Source organism: Vigna umbellata, chromosome 11, assembly GCF_029865625.1.
Source record: "Vigna umbellata cultivar VRB3 chromosome 11, Vumbellata_1.0, whole genome shotgun sequence".
Classification (NCBI taxonomy): domain Eukaryota; kingdom Viridiplantae; phylum Streptophyta; class Magnoliopsida; order Fabales; family Fabaceae; genus Vigna; species Vigna umbellata.
In genome coordinates, this window is record NC_142175.1 from 31,629,481 (window position 1) to 31,644,969 (window position 15,489).

Here is a 15,489-nt window from a genome sequence, read left to right on the forward strand (position 1 = left end):
TTCTTCAAAAGGATAAAATGAGTTTTTGCTTTTCTAAAATTTAAAAATAATTTTTTAAATCTTGTTAACATTTAAATATTAAAAAAAGTTAAATAATAAAATTTTAGGGTTTAAACTGATTTTATTTAGATGTAAAATTAACGTTGAAAATTAAAATAACGTCGGACTAAGGTGTCTTTTTATTTATTGATGTTTTGAATAGTGTGGAATGAAAAATCTCCAATAGACAAATGTGACATACTTTGCTGTGTTGATATTAAATATTTATAAACGTTATGAAGATATATTAACGTATTATGCTAATATATGATTAAAAAATAATTATAATAGTGGATGCATTATTATTTTTGGACCTATAAATGATGTCGGTATGTACAATTGATATTTATATTTATTTAGTATTTAACAAAATTCTTCTTTTTAAAGAAAAACTATAATTTTATATCTTTTAATGAGAATTTAAATTTATAAAATTAAATTTTTTAATTTTTAGTTATAACTTTATTTTAAGAAAATATTCAAACAAAAGCTACGTTTGTTTAAAACGAAATTATTTTTTTTAAAGAAAAATATAATTAAGTAATGAAAAGTTAAGATTTTGGGCCAGATCTAGTTTTACACTGCTATGATCCATTAAAGATCCACTTCCTTTCATCAGTTTTTTTTTAACAGATTTTAAAATCTGGAAAATCCAAATTTTCAATCTGAAATCTGTTCACATCAAAACAAGGCTGAAATCATCAACTTCTTCCCCGATCCTGAAATTTCTATACCTAAATCCTCTTCTCCCTTCCTTCTTTACAATTGATACAAAGGTAAATCTAATTGATAATATGAATGATGATATATGTTTCTCCTTTTTTTCTTCTGTTCCTTTTTCTAGTTTTATTTTTTTTGTCGGATTTTGTTTTCGCAGAACGCAGGGTGGTGCACGGTTGTGCTGGTCGACGTGGTGGGGTTCGCCGTGATTCCGATAGTTGGATATTCAAGTCCCACCGTTGCATTGGTGTTATAAGGTATCTTTCGTTTTCACTGTGTAGTTACTTACTATCAGGGGTTACTGTAGTTTCCTTCTGTGCTGTATCTTCTCATTGATTTTTGTTGCTGTTATAAGGTTTGTAAATTTCGTTTTTTTCCGATTCAGTAAAACGATAACATTCTTTCATACTTCAGTTGCTCTTTATGCATTCAGTGAATTTGTTTGCAATGCACTAGAACTGAATATGTTTTGAATAGCCAAAGGAGAGGGACGTGCACTACATCAATTAAAGAATACATTGTCAAGATAAATCTACAATTAATATTGTTGAGTTCAACTTTTTGCGTCGAGCACTTGAGCTCAATGGCTACTTTCTAGTAGGAATATCGTTTTGCAAGAAGCTCAACAATATTAGTTTTGGAATGAGACATCACAATGGAGAAAATAAAAAGTTTTCTCCAAGTTATCTAGAGGTCAATTTCAGGAATAAAACGTCAATGCGTGATTCAACTATAAATTTTGGTTATATTATTTCAAGCAATATAATAAGAATAGTAATATTACCGATTAGAATCCATTCTGGTTGCATCTTTGGAGGTGGCAGAAAAGGTTTGTTTCTCAGCAGCTTCAGATGCTTCAAAAACTCTATCTGTGCATTGAAAACAGAAATCTAGTTGATGGTGTATGTTTAAAAGAATTATATTAGCTTATGGGGCTTATTTAGGTATCCAAGATAACAATAATAAGATTGGTATATGACTTTTCAAAGACTAAGTAGTGTATGCACCATTAATGCAATTTTACATTTATATTCTATCGTGACGTAAGAAAAATGTGTTGAACTTTTATAATAATTATCTTTTTCACACCATATTAGTCGTACTTATATGATTTTTTAGTAGTTGAAAATGTAAAACTTTCCCTTAAAATGTCGGAAAATTTGATGATGAAAACAATGCTAGCCTTTAGGATCTTGAACTTTGGTTTGTTTTAGAAGTGTTACTTATTGACTGCATCAAGGGAAGCCAGTGGCACCTTTCTAGGGAGCATCTTTAGAAAAATGTTATATGTTTTCATATATAGCTGTTTTCAGGTGGCTCCCATATTTCTATTAGCTTAATGTTAGGTATATCAAATTCATGAATAAGCTTAATAATTAGTGATTTTGAAGACTGTCCAATTTTTTGCAAACATGAAAAGTAGATATATTTCTGATGTCTGATAATACATAACAGGGAAGACTCTTAGTTATCTATAAATAGTGTGCTATAGGTCTGGAGTGACCTTACAGTACTATTTGGCTTATGCTGTGTAATGTTTTTCAGCTCTAGTGGTAGCAGCCGCTTTCTTTGCAAATTGTCAATATCGCAGCTGTTACTTGGTGGGCAAAATTTCCTCTTTACTCACCTGTTTTCTGAGTTATAGAATCCATTTGTTTGTTGTTCAGTTTTTAATATTTTTGTAATTTGGGTTGATTTTGTTTTCCAAAATAATTAGGGGTTTATGCTATGATCCAAAGAACAACATGTGACCTGTAAATAAAAGACCCTCATTTTGACGTTATCTCCTGTCTGTTTGCAATGGCGTGTGCATTATGTCTGTCTGTGGCACACTCATTTTAATTAATATATTATCTTTAGTCTTTAATATTAATATTATTATATTTTTTTAATATTTTATATGTTATTTAATTTTTTTTATATATTTATGTATTGGATGAAGTAGTTATTTTAATCTTAGAAAATATAGATTTAAATTTATAAAAACTATTTTTTCTTAAAAAACATGGATCTAGAAATGGATTTGGATGTAAAACTTGTTCCAAATATTTGGATTTGGATTTACAAAATATCCAAATTAGTTTGTAGAAGAAATGGAATTGGGTTCAAAATCTTATTCAAATATCTGGATCTGGACTAGATCTGGATTGGATTCTCTAAAATGCAGTCCATGACCACCCCTACTTATCAATCTCAACCTGAATTAGGGTTTAATTTTTTTTTCTTTTTGTAGAGGAAGTATAATTGTAGAGACAGATGGATCACTATGGTTCTTCTGGCGGAAGCTGGACCATGATCCCAACTCACAATTCAAATGTCCAATCCCAATCGAACCAGGACCCTAACGTCTTTCTTCAACAACAACAACAACAACAATTTCTCCAGCCACAACCTTTTCAGCAAGCATTACAACCTCAGTCTCCATTTCAACAGCACCAGCACCTTTATCAGCAGCAACAACAACAGCAACGTCTACTACAACAACAACAGCAACAACAGCAGCAGCAGCAACAACAGAACCTTCACCAATCACTGGCCTCTCACTACCATCTCTTACATGTAACTTGTAACCCCTTCTAAAAATTTCAGTTGCATCTCCATATACCTTTATTTTTTTCTTTTCAATAAGGGAATTGCTTGTTATGGTCACAGTTGGTGGAGAATTTGTCTGAGGTTATTGAACATGGAAACCCAGATCAGCAATCAGATGCATTGGTTTGAAATTTTCCTTTTTCACGGTTTTGATTAATCCCTTTTTTTAATCAAATTTTCCTTTTAGGATTTTCAATATATATTTTTCTTTTTCATTGTTGTGATTTCACTGGTTAAAGATCAATGAATTGAGTAACCACTTTGAGAAGTGCCAACAGCTGTTAAACTCAATCTCGGAGTCGATTAGCACCAAGGCTATGGTAATATGCAATTCACTAACTTTATCCTTTTCTTGTTTTATATGTTAATTGTTAAACAGGATTGGCAAGTTTGTTGAACACTTTTGCTTCAAAATTCTGAGTTTCCAAAGTCTGCTGAAACTGAATGGCTCTACTTTGGTCTTGCCTTTAATCAAATGCACATTATGTGCTCTCTCTCTCTTGCTCTTTTTCTATACTCCTCCTATCTTTTGTTACTTGGACTGTGCATGATAAACAAAATCTACATCATTGATCTTGAAAACCTTGTCTTACCACTAAATATCCTTGTGCTGGAAACATCTTGAACTAGTAGTTTGGAGCCGGGGTTATTCTTAGCATTATATGTGTGTTGAATGCAGACAGTTGAAGGACAGAAGAAGAAGCTAGAGGAAAGTGAGCAATTGCTAAATCAGAGAAGGTCTGTACAAATTGTCTTAGATATTTCTGTGTGGATAAGTATCTAGATGCTAAAAGAATGTGTTTGTTTTCCCATGTTCCAGAGACTTGATTGCCAATTACAGAAAATCTGTGGAGGAGCTTGTTAGGTCTGAGCCATAGAGAGTGTTATCCATTCAGATAGGTAGGGAACTTTAACTGACTTTTTTTGCCTTGATGTTTTAGTAGTGGTGTGGATCACCAGTTTTCTACCTTAAAATTCAGATTAGCAAAAATGCTAATACTATTTATACACGATAAGTACTTAAAGATGCATCTCTCAATACACGTTCTGTAATATCTGCAAATATTATAGGATGAATGTCTGTAGCCATAGAAGAATTTCAATATTCTTTACTGCATTTTGATTCTTTTTAATTTGTAAGGTGGAATACCCAGTTATAGAATCCAATTGGGTGATACTTAAATATATTTTGGTTTTGAGTAGTCACAGGAAATCTCTATCTAAAAGACTTAGAAGCCACAAATAATATTAATTGATGAACTATGAATTGCCTCTTTGAGAAATCCACTTGTAATTGTGTTTTGGTTTGAAAATATCGCAATGTTTGTTTTATATGGTGTAATTGATTGAAAGTTCCAGTCCTGTTTTTAAAATTTTTCCCTCCTATGCACTGATTTCATGTATCCATTCAAGTTCTACTAGAAAGAAGGGGAGCAAAGTTGTTAGGTATTTTCTTTTTTAAACAAGAAAATGTAGCATCCATTCTAAAACACTCCTGGTTCAAGAATGAGCGTGAGTTAGTAAATGTCACACTTTCTTCCATTTATAGTAATCTAGATGCTGGTTCTGGTTCAATATTTATTATTTTAACTTTTTGTGACCTTAACTTTTGATCTTATATTACAGATGTAGATGTGAGTGTTGTAATTCTCCATTCTCATTCGGATTATTTATGTTCAACCTTGGAGATTTAAGCCTGTGCATGAATTTATAATTTAATAGATATTCTGCAAGTTCCGTGTCAAGTTTTGGCCCATGGATGTCAAAGTTTGTATCCATGAAACAAGGTGATTCTGACAATTTGGAGCAATGAGGAATGTAATGTTAATGATATATGATACAAAATTGGTTGCCTCCTATTGGTGCCGTTTATCTATAATGTTGAATACATAATGTCATTCATTACACTGAGAATAATTGTCTGAAGAACATTGAAAAGTGAAATCTAAAATGCAGTTTTCGCAACTGTTTATACGTATCACAAGGGTGCTTTATGATATGTTTCTTAAATGATGCAAAGTTTTGAAATCCTTATTTGTGAATTGGTAGTTCTGATGCGCCAATACAAAAATTAGAGATAATTTCTAAGTAATTTGTGCATCAGCATGAGATCATTACCCATATTGCGTTCAAATACTGATAGAATCTATAATATATAAGTGGTTATATAACAGGAAAATAACTACTATTATTTTATTGATCTCCTGCTTGTTAATATTAAAACATATAATCTCCTACTGGTTAACATTGAAATATTTAAATACGTGCTTTTGTAATGTAAATTTTACATAAACTTTTAAGATCTTTTTTTTTAATATGTAATTCCAATTTTAATAACAATATTTTTGCATCAATTATTAAAAAAAATTATTTTAATATCTGTACCGAAGTAAAGTTGTTGACGCAAAAACCATTAAACAATTGAAGAATTGTTAACATTTTATTTATTTATTTAAATTTATCAAATTAACGTAACTTTTAAAAGAGAATAATTTTATTTAAACTATAATTTTTGGTTAATATATTTGATTTTAGATTTTTTTTTAATTATATTAATGTTTTAGGTTCAATTTTATTTCAATTATTTTACTAGTGGAAATATATACATGTGTGTCCATTTTTTGATAATAAAAATGTTATTAAATTTATAGATAGCATATTTCCAAAAAGTAATTACAAAAAAAAGCAGTTACAAAATTCAAAAAGTTAAATAATTAATAAAATAACTTTATATAATTTATTATTATTATTATATCAGCAACATATACAAATTTGATATTTAAAAACTTTATAGGATGCAAAAATGTATATTACCCAACATGATAGCCCATAAACGAAGATGAGAAAAACGAACATAATTAATAAATTTTATCGTTTAAGATTTTCGATTGAGAATAATCTATGAATTGGATTCATATTCACTGTTATTATATCTGAGTAATTTAAAGATTTTTATATCTAATTTTGATATTTTTTTCATTATTCTGGCAGAGAGATGACTGAAAATTGGAGAGTAAAAAAGCTAACTATACGATGACACGTTAGTCGTTAAATTTGTATAATTAGATTGACGGAGTTTGAGCCACTGATATATCAGAAATAATACTCGAAAATTGTCCGAATGAATCGCTCTCTGTTGTTGAAACGGCATAACGATATGAAGATGATGTAATAATTAATTAACTTAATACTTTTGACTTGGCTTTCAAATACACATCGTCTTCCCAAAAAAGGCAAAAACAGCATAAATAATATGATATGAAACTATTTTTAGGGCATAATCCAATAATAAGAGTTGCAGTAGTTCTGATAATGATAGAAAGAGAAGTTGGAAGAAAAGGGAAAAAATAGAAGGAAAGATCCAAAAATAACACTTGGCAAAAGGGAAACGGTTAGTGTATGAATTATATCTATCTGTCATTCCTTTCATTTCTCTCCATCTCCCATTGTTCTGATCAAACAAAGCCGAGAAAATAAGGGAAGAGAAATCCTTTTTCTGAGCACCTTCCCCGCCGGAGATGCAGCCGAAATCTCACACCCCTTTTTTTCTTCCTCCCCAAAAGGCCATGAACAACAATAACAACAACACCAGCACCATTACAACCACCAACACCAACACCAACACCAAAACCAACAACAGAATCTCCTCTACAAGAAATGGCAACAGCACCACTCAGGCTTGCGCTGCATGCAAGTACCAACGCAGAAAGTGTGCACCCGACTGCATTCTCGCACCGTATTTCCCTCACGATCGACAGCGCCAGTTCCTCAACGCTCACAAGTTGTTCGGAGTAAGCAACATCACCAAAATCATTAAGGTTGTCAGCCCTCGCGACAAGGACCAAGCCATGCGTACCATAATCTACCAATCCGACATGCGTGCCTCGGACCCTGTCGGAGGCTGCTACAGGTACATTGTCGACCTGCAGACTCAGATTGAGTACTGCCGAGCCGAGCTGGACCTCGTCCTTCAGCAACTCGCCATGTTTCGAGCTCAGGCTCAGCACCAGAATCAGCACCAGTATCAGCACCAGCACGGTATCTATGCTCCCAACAGCGTTAACGTCACCGTCAATGGAGATGGTGAGGTTTTGAACGCCGACCCGATGGGGCTGTACGGCCAGCCACAGTATCAGTGTCTGCAGCCGCACCAACAGGAGCAGTATGTTATGATGCATGAAAATGGAAGCCAGAACTTCAACGGCGCCACCCCTTTGCAGGAACAGATGAACACGTGGGCTGTGCAGAACACTGCTGTGTCGCTTTCTTCGTTGTCGTTGCAAGGACAGAGTAGTAATGTTAGCGATGAATACGATCACAAGGCCGTCATTGACATTGATTCTGATGAGAGAAGTGAGTTAGGGTTCGAGTCTGAAGAATTAGTCCATCGCAGGTTTGTCTATCAGTAGTACATATCTGTGTTCACATTGTGATTTCAAAGGGCTATATCAGATTACAATTACGTTGGAATTTCATTTACTTAATGCTTGGATAATATCGTTTTCATTCACATATTTATATAACTAATGTCTGATTAAGTGTAACTGCATGATTTTTGTTTGAATGCATGCATCTGCTAACATTTAAGGAGCATTTCTGCAATGGGATTTTTCTTGTCTTGGGTTTGTCATGGTTCCTTTGTTCAAAGATTAAGATTGCTTGCAGTAATGTAAAATCATAGGTCCTGGAGATTTCTCAGATTTTGTATTGGAATTGTTTTAATAAGAGGTCTGCAATGGCATAAATTCGATGACAGAAGTGAATAACTGCTAAATACTTATGATTATAGTTGTTTAATTATGTCTGTGAGGGATGAAACATAACATGAATGTTGCTGATTTGAATGATTTTGCAGTGATGAATCAGTGTTGTTTAAGATAGATGATGCAGTAATAAAAGCTGAGGGTGACTGCATGCAACAAGCTCAAGATCATGATTTGAAAGGTGCAGCAACATCGTTTAGCCTCACAAATTGTACTTGCTGATGAGTGTTAATTAGCATAGATTGTAGAAGTTGCTGCCTCCACATATCATTTTGTTGGCATTAGGATATTCCGTTTTTGTGGTTAAGAGTTTGCAGCAGTCTTATATGCGCAGCTAGAGTTATTTACACAATTTCTTCCAAACAATTATTCTTTTCTTCTTGTAGTCAATCACAATAATGTATTCCTGCTCCTTGATGTCTGATTCAATGAAAGGAATGAACAGATTAGGTTTATGTTCACATTCAAATATTGTATCAAACTTATGAAGAACAACAGAGAGAGAGAGAGAGTGTTGAATTTTAGTTAAAAGTAATAAAGAGATGGACAAAGAAAGAAGGGATATGAACTCATCTCTGAAGAACTTTTCTTGCTTTTACCTTTTGACTTAATTGCAGATATGTACTATTATTATAGAAGAAACCTGATACTGATACAATGATTACATAACTTGTAAAAACTCAGTGCTTATATAGGAAAAAAATTACAAGCCACAAGTACATGAATGAACTAATAATTTAACAATTGATCTACTGACGTAATCATATTCATAAAGAAATGAAAAATGTGACTAAAGTATGAACACCAAATAAATGATTGAAAACCTTTGAAAGTGAACAAAAGGTGTAGTACTCAAATGATTCTTAGCACTGTAATAGAGTGATTGGAAAGTGTATTTGTGCTACTTGAAATAAGGTGCAGTTCCTATTTTCTGGTACAGATGTTGTACTTGTAAGAAAATCCATAATCAAATTGGATATCGAATAAACTATATTTTGATAGAAAACTATTCTTGAGAAACTGTATGAAGTTCTTCAAAGAAACTATACAAGAGACAGAAAGTGAAAAGATTATGATAAGAACATTGAAAAGATAAAAAGTTGAAAAGAGTTGTAAAAAGATAATATTATTCTATGTATGATGGAAATTATTATTAGCAATATGTACGAATGTGATTTCACGTCAATATGATTGGCTGGGGACCTGTATACTGTGTGTGGTGAAATAGTTCGTCCACATCAAACTATCACACACCATGTCATGTGTGAATACCATACATACTCATATTTAGATCTAAAGCATATGAAACATCACTAATATAACAATACACATGTAAAGAATCCAAAGTCACTTAATTCAAATAAAGCAAAAATCAGAAAAACACAAAAACATGCAATTTAGGAGCAGGGAGCGCTCAACGCACGTCCTAGTATTTATGCAAACATGCTTGCCTAGCGAATCCCTCCTCTCGTCCAGCAAATTATGGAAGAAAGGTTCGAGACCTGCACAGAAGAAATGACGCTTAGCACCTAAAAGTGTCGCTCAGCACCACATAACACAAGAGCTCTCAGCTCAACGTCCAAAATGATCGTTCAGTGCCCTAAAGCCCAAAGGCTTTCTGACTTTGTAGCACTCAGTGCCACATAGGGTCACTCAGCGCCGTACCAAAGCTAACCAAGTCTTAAATGACACACAAACTTCTAAGATCAAGTTCACTCAATAAACAATCCCCTCAGAATTTCACCTGCAACATTCTAACCTATTACTAAACATAATTCAGCAACAATATAAACTAGTGATAACCTCAATTTCATCAATTCACACATCTGAATTTCAACACCAAATACACAAATTCAGCGACTCAATCCATTTAATCCAACTCAAGCATACCAGCTCAGATTATCACAGTGTTTAAAATTTAAAACAAGGTATTTAACTTCTTTTACCATTACCAAAATACTTTACGAAGCCTAAATCAATTCCAAACACACTCTACCTGCTCCTACTAACAACAAAAACACGATTATGGTACACCGTCAGAATCACTTATCAGCAACGAATCAAACTGATGACTCAAAACACACATGCAAACTGAGTGAGACACACATGCAACATATATAAAAAAAACACTAAAAAAAGGGGTTAAAACTCAACTACTCAAATTGAAGAGTGTAACACATGATGAAAGGGCAGAAGGGTCCAATGTTAATACAGCTCATCAAGGAGTGAGAAAGAGTTCTAGAAACAAAATAACAAACTCCAGGCTGGAGGATTTCTATTGGTGAAAAACATAGTCGTATATTGGGGGTCGAAAGGGAAAAAGGGAGGGGGTTGTTGGAAATTCTGTTTTGCCTTTTCTCTGATGTACCGCATCTCTCTCTCTCTGGACATTGCCTATGGCCGCTATAGGATGATTCCTAAACTTTTCCGTTCTAGAATAAAATTTATTCCAATATTCATTCCTTTTACTCTTTTACTGGTGCAAAAATTATCTGAGTACTTTACTACTATATCAGTACTGTGAATTTTATGTACTGTTCCATTGGTGATTTTGGGTACTGTTACAATTGATGCTTTCATTACCAATGGCGGAGAATACTCGCCTAAAAGACCTCATGGCTGATGTCAAACGCATCCTCGACGTACTGGAGATCAGAGACCGTGAAAACACCACAAGATTTGAAACCTTAGAGTCAGCTGTTGATGCCTTGCTGCAGCAGAAAACAACAAACCCTGCTCCACCATTTCAGGTGCGTAACGTCAAGTTGGATTTTCCACGCTTTGATGGCTCCGATGTCTTGCAATGGATATTCAAGGCAGATCAATTCTTTTCATATTACAATACTCCTGATGATCATCGTTTAACGATTTCTACCATACATCTGGACAAGGATGTAGTCCCATGGTTTCAAATGATGAACCGTCAAGATACCTTCCACTCCTGGGTTGCTTTTACTCGTGCGCTAGAATTGGAATTTGGTCCTTCTCCCTATGAGTGTTCTCGATCCAATTTATTTAAGTTGACCCAAACAGATTCTGTGCAAGAATATTATGTCAAATTCACTGCCCTGGCTAACCGTGTCCAAGGTGTCACCACTGAAGCCTTGTTAGATTGCTTTACTGGAGGGTTAAAACCAGATATTCGAAGGGATGTAATTGCTCAATCCCCTTCAACATTGATTCGCTCAGTTTCCTTAGCTAAATTGTATGAAGAAAAATACATGACCAAACCCAAACCATATCAACCTTATACAGCAGCCAAAACACTAACCGCAAACACTAGCCAGCCTATACACCAAACCATTAAATCCAAAAATCTACCACCCTTGCTTCCAACTCCGATTACAGCTTCCACCACCATCCAGAATACCCATATCAAGCGAATCACCCCAGCTGAGATGCAACTAAGAAGGGAAAAAGGGCTCTGTTATACATGTGAGGAGAAATTTTCTCCTACCCATCGTTGTCCCAACAAGCAATACCTGCTTCTACAATGCCAAGACGCGGATGCTGCAGATTTACCACCCGAACCACAGGATACGGAGCAACAAGGTGAATTAAACTTGTTACAAGAACACCACCTATCTTATAATGCTTTAAAAGGAGCTTTTGGATTGGGTACAATGAAATTCCAAGGTTTAATTAATGGCATTACAGTTCAAGTTTTACTTGACAGTGGCTCGAGTGATAATTTTCTGCAGTCCAGAATCGCTCATTGTTTAAAGTTGCCCATTGAGCCAATCTTCAATTTTAAAGTTCTAGTTGGCAATGGCAATACTTTGGTTGCTGAAGGATTGGTTAAAGACTTGGAAGTTCGAATTCATGGTCACTTTTTGACATTGCGAGTATATTTACTACCTATTACTGGGGCTGATTTAGTTTTGGGAGCTGCCTGGTTAGCCACTCTTGGACCTCATATTTCATATTACAACACTCTTACACTGAAATTTTATTTGGGCAATCATTTTGTCACATTGCATGGGGAGCAAAACACTTTACCGGTAGAAGCTCAGTTTCATCATCTCAAACGTGTGACTCATACACATGCCATAGTTGAGCTTTTTACATTACAATTCGAACAATTAGACGGTTTTCCAGAGCAACAACTGCAATTACACCATGTTGTCGTCCCTGAATTGGTGTTGTTATTGAATAAATATAAGGTGGTTTTTTCTGTTCCTTCGGGGATGCCTCCTAGTAGGTCAAAGAACCATTCTATTCCCTTGTCACAAGGATCGGAACCAGTGAAAGTGAAATAATGGTCCAAGAGTTGTTGAAGGAAGGACTTATTGTACCTAGCACTAGCCCTTTTTCATCGCCAATTATTCTGGTTAAGAAGAAAGATGGAACTTGACGCTTTTGTACTAATTATAGGGCATTGAATGCTATCACTGTTAAGGATAGTTATGGAGCACAATTTTTCTCTAAATTGGACTTGCCTTCGGGCTACCACCAGATTTTGGTAAAGGAAGATGATAGATTCAAAACTGCTTTTAGAACCCACCAAGGTCATTATGAATGGGTTGTAATGTCATTTGATCTCACCAATGCCCCTGCCACATTTCAGAGCTTGATGAATGACGTTTTCCAAGGCTTGTTGAGGAAATTTGTTCTTGTGTTTTTTGATGATATTCTAGTATACAACTCTTCTTGGTCTGCTCATTTACTGCATCTTGAAGTTGTTTTGCATAAACTTGAGCAACATCAACTCTTTGCCAAACTATCTAAATGCTCTTTTGGTCTTCAATAAGTGGACTATTTAGGCCACACTGTTTCCGGCTTAGGAGTGGCAATGGATACAAGCAAGATGCAAGTTGTGATGGATTGGCCATGTCCTAACACCTTGAAGCAGTTGCGAGGCTTTCTTGGCCTTACAGGTTATTATAGACGCTTCATAAAAAATTACGCAGTGGTGGCCGCCCCTCTCACCGATTTATAAAAAAAATACAATTTTCAGTGGACACCATCGGCTTATGCAGCTTTTGAGCAATTAAAATTGGCAATCACCCAAGCCCCTGTTTTGGCTATGCCCGATTTTTCGAAACCTTTTGTCTTAGAAACAAATGCCTCAGGAGTGGGAATCGGTGGAGTTCTCAGCCAAGAGCATCATCCAATTGCATTTTTCTCTAAGAAGCTTTCGGCTGCCATGCAAAAACAATCCATATACACTAGAGAATTTTTTGCTATCACAGAAGCCATTGCCAAGTTCCGTCATTACCTCCTGGGCCATAAATTTTTTATTCGAATAGATCAAAAAAGCTTAAAAAGCTTAACGGAGCAAGTTATTCAGACCCCAGAACAACAAAAATGGCTGCACAAATTGTTGGGATATGATTTACCATTGAATATAAGCCGGGGAAAGATAATATTGTTGTAGATTCTCTCTCTCGATCCTGTTTCATGGCGTGGTCTCAACCTAATTTCCAAATTCTGCATGCATTACGGGAAGTTGTTTCTCAAGATCCTCTCTTAAGGGTGTTCTAGACTTGTGTTTGCTAAATCAGCCTCCTCACCCCCATTATTCAGTGCATGATAATTTACTCTTCTAGAAGGGTCGTTTAGTTATTCCTCAATCTCATGCTTTGATCCAACAGATTTTACATGAGTTTTATAGCTCATTGATGGGAGGGCATGTTGGTTTTACAAGAACTTTGGCTAGAATTGCAGCTCAATTTTATCGGAAGGGTATGAACAAAGATGTACAAAAGTTTGTTCAAAATTGCTTGATTTGCCAACAAGCAAAAATGTCTCACACTCTCCCTGCTGGTCTGTTACAACCACTCCCCATTCCAGAGCAAATTTGGGAAGGCATTGCTATGGATTTCATCACGGGCCTCCCTTTTTCAAATGACTTTACGGTCATCTTGGTAGTTGTTGACAGATTATCTAAATATGGCCATTTTCCCCTTTAAAGGCTGATTACTCTAGTAAATTAGTTGCAGAAATTTTTGTTAAATCAGTGGTAAAACTACATGGCATTCCTAAGACTATTGTTTTGAATAGGGTCAAAGTTTTTCTGAGTCATTTTTGGCAGCAGTTATTCAAATTAAGTGGTACTTCTTTGAACATGTCCACTGCATACCATCCACAGTCCGATGGCCAATCTGAATCCTTAAACAAATGTTTGGAAATGTATTTGAGGTGTTTCACTTATGAATCTCCTAAAGATTGGGCAAAGTTGTTGCCTTGGGCTGAGTATTGGTATAACACTTCTTATCACCATAGTTGTGGAATGACCCCCTTTAAGATCGTGTATGGAAGAGATCCTCCTGCCATGGTGAAATACAACCTTAATCCACATGATTCTCTTTCAGTTGAAGAGTAATTACTGCAACGAGAGGTAACAATCAACAAATTGAAAGTTAATCTCCACAAAGCTCAACAATACATGAAGAAACAGGCTGACAAGAAAAGGAGGTTCATGGAATTACAAATTGGTGACTTGGTCTTGGTTAAACTGCAGCCCTATAGACAACACTCTGTAGCTCTTCGGAAAAATCAGAAGCTGAGTATGATATTTTTTGGTCCTTTCCCTGTTATTCAAAGAATTGGCCAGGTTGCTTACAAATTGTTGCTACCCCCAACCACTAAAATCCATCCAGTATTCCATTGCTCCCAGTTGAAACCTTGTAGAGGGGATCATTCTCAGCCTTATGTGCCTCTACCTACTACTTCCAATGAATTGCCACCAGTTATTCACCCTGTTGCCATTTTAAAATCCAAGGTCCTATTACGAGGCCTGAACCAAGTTCCACAATATTTGGTGCAATGGGAGGGATTAGATGTTGATAACGCCACTTGGGAGGATCAAAGAACCTTGCAACAAGCTTTCCCGAATCTCAACCTTGAGGACAAGGTTGGTCTTAATGGGGTGGAATTGTAACACATGATGAAAGGGCAGAAGGGTCCAATGTTAATACAACTCATCAAGGAGTGAGAAAGAGTTCTAGAAACAAAATAACAAACTCCAAGCTAGAGGATTCCTATTGCTGAAAAGCATAGTCGTATATTGGGGGTCAAAAGGGAAAAAGGGACGGGTTGTTGGAAATTTTGTTTTGTCTTCTCTCTGCATAATTTCTTTTCTCTGATGTATCGCATCTCTCTCTCTGGACATTGCCTATGGCAGCTATAGGATGATTCCTAAACTTTTCCGTTCTAGAATAAAATTTATTCCAATATACATTCCTTTTACTGGTGCAAAAATTATTTGAGTACTTTACTGCTATATCAGTGCTGTGAATTTTGTGTACTGTTCCATTGGTGATTTTGGGTACTGTTACAAAGAGCTTGTCGCAAGGATTAATTCTACGGTCTTTGTTCTTCAATCATACAAACAAAGGACGAGAACTTACAGAGAAAAGAAAAAAAAAATTCT

General features: G+C 35.2%; 4 protein-coding genes across 7 annotated transcripts; all 4 read left to right on the top strand.

Annotated features, from left to right (window-relative positions):
- The first annotated feature begins 657 nt into the window (after positions 1-657).
- LOC124830484 (mediator of RNA polymerase II transcription subunit 9-like) lies at positions 658-5,325 on the top strand. 4 transcript variants are annotated; one of them, XM_088101155.1, is made up of 9 exons: positions 658-815; positions 917-1,016; positions 2,305-2,360; positions 2,993-3,318; positions 3,412-3,474; positions 3,591-3,671; positions 4,031-4,089; positions 4,172-4,251; positions 4,978-5,325. In XM_088101155.1, the coding sequence occupies exons 4-8, from the start codon at positions 3,016-3,018 to the stop codon at positions 4,227-4,229; spliced, it is 564 nt and encodes a 187-aa protein (XP_087957281.1). In that variant the 5' UTR covers positions 658-815; positions 917-1,016; positions 2,305-2,360; positions 2,993-3,015; the 3' UTR covers positions 4,230-4,251; positions 4,978-5,325. The 4 variants fall into 4 exon arrangements, with proteins under 4 accessions (XP_087957281.1, XP_087957280.1, XP_087957283.1 ...); XM_088101157.1 differs by having other exon boundaries at positions 672-815; positions 924-1,016; XM_088101154.1 differs by lacking the exon at positions 2,305-2,360.
- A 1,379-nt stretch (positions 5,326-6,704) lies between these two features.
- On the top strand, positions 6,705-8,517 carry LBD22 (LOB domain-containing protein 22). Its single transcript, XM_047304228.2, has 2 exons — positions 6,705-7,744; positions 8,207-8,517. Exons 1-2 carry the CDS (start codon positions 6,870-6,872, stop codon positions 8,334-8,336), a joined length of 1,005 nt encoding a protein of 334 aa, XP_047160184.1. The 5' UTR covers positions 6,705-6,869; the 3' UTR covers positions 8,337-8,517.
- A 2,182-nt stretch (positions 8,518-10,699) lies between these two features.
- On the top strand, positions 10,700-12,864 carry LOC148191531 (uncharacterized). The gene is made up of 2 exons (XM_088101404.1): positions 10,700-12,009; positions 12,489-12,864. Exons 1-2 carry the CDS (start codon positions 10,700-10,702, stop codon positions 12,862-12,864), a joined length of 1,686 nt encoding a protein of 561 aa, XP_087957530.1.
- Positions 12,865-14,502: 1,638 nt separating this feature from the next.
- On the top strand, positions 14,503-14,997 carry LOC148191532 (uncharacterized). Its single transcript, XM_088101405.1, has one exon. It carries the CDS (start codon positions 14,503-14,505, stop codon positions 14,995-14,997), a length of 495 nt encoding a protein of 164 aa, XP_087957531.1.
- Positions 14,998-15,489: the final 492 nt, after the last annotated feature.

Coding starts and splice junctions, on each gene's coding strand:
- LBD22 (XM_047304228.2), top strand. CDS start 6,870: ATGCAGCCGAAATCTCACACCCCTTTTTTTCTTCCTCCCCAAAAGGCC. Junction 7,745..8,206: donor GAAGAATTAGTCCATCGCAG/GTTTGTCTATCA, acceptor ATGATTTTGCAG/TGATGAATCAGTGTTGTTTA.
- LOC148191531 (XM_088101404.1), top strand. CDS start 10,700: ATGGCGGAGAATACTCGCCTAAAAGACCTCATGGCTGATGTCAAACGC. Junction 12,010..12,488: donor TTAGTTTTGGGAGCTGCCTG/GTTAGCCACTCT, acceptor TACTAATTATAG/GGCATTGAATGCTATCACTG.
- LOC148191532 (XM_088101405.1), top strand. CDS start 14,503: ATGAAGAAACAGGCTGACAAGAAAAGGAGGTTCATGGAATTACAAATT.
- LOC124830484 (XM_088101155.1), top strand. CDS start 3,016: ATGGATCACTATGGTTCTTCTGGCGGAAGCTGGACCATGATCCCAACT. Junction 3,319..3,411: donor CTCACTACCATCTCTTACAT/GTAACTTGTAAC, acceptor TTATGGTCACAG/TTGGTGGAGAATTTGTCTGA. Junction 3,475..3,590: donor ATCAGCAATCAGATGCATTG/GTTTGAAATTTT, acceptor CACTGGTTAAAG/ATCAATGAATTGAGTAACCA.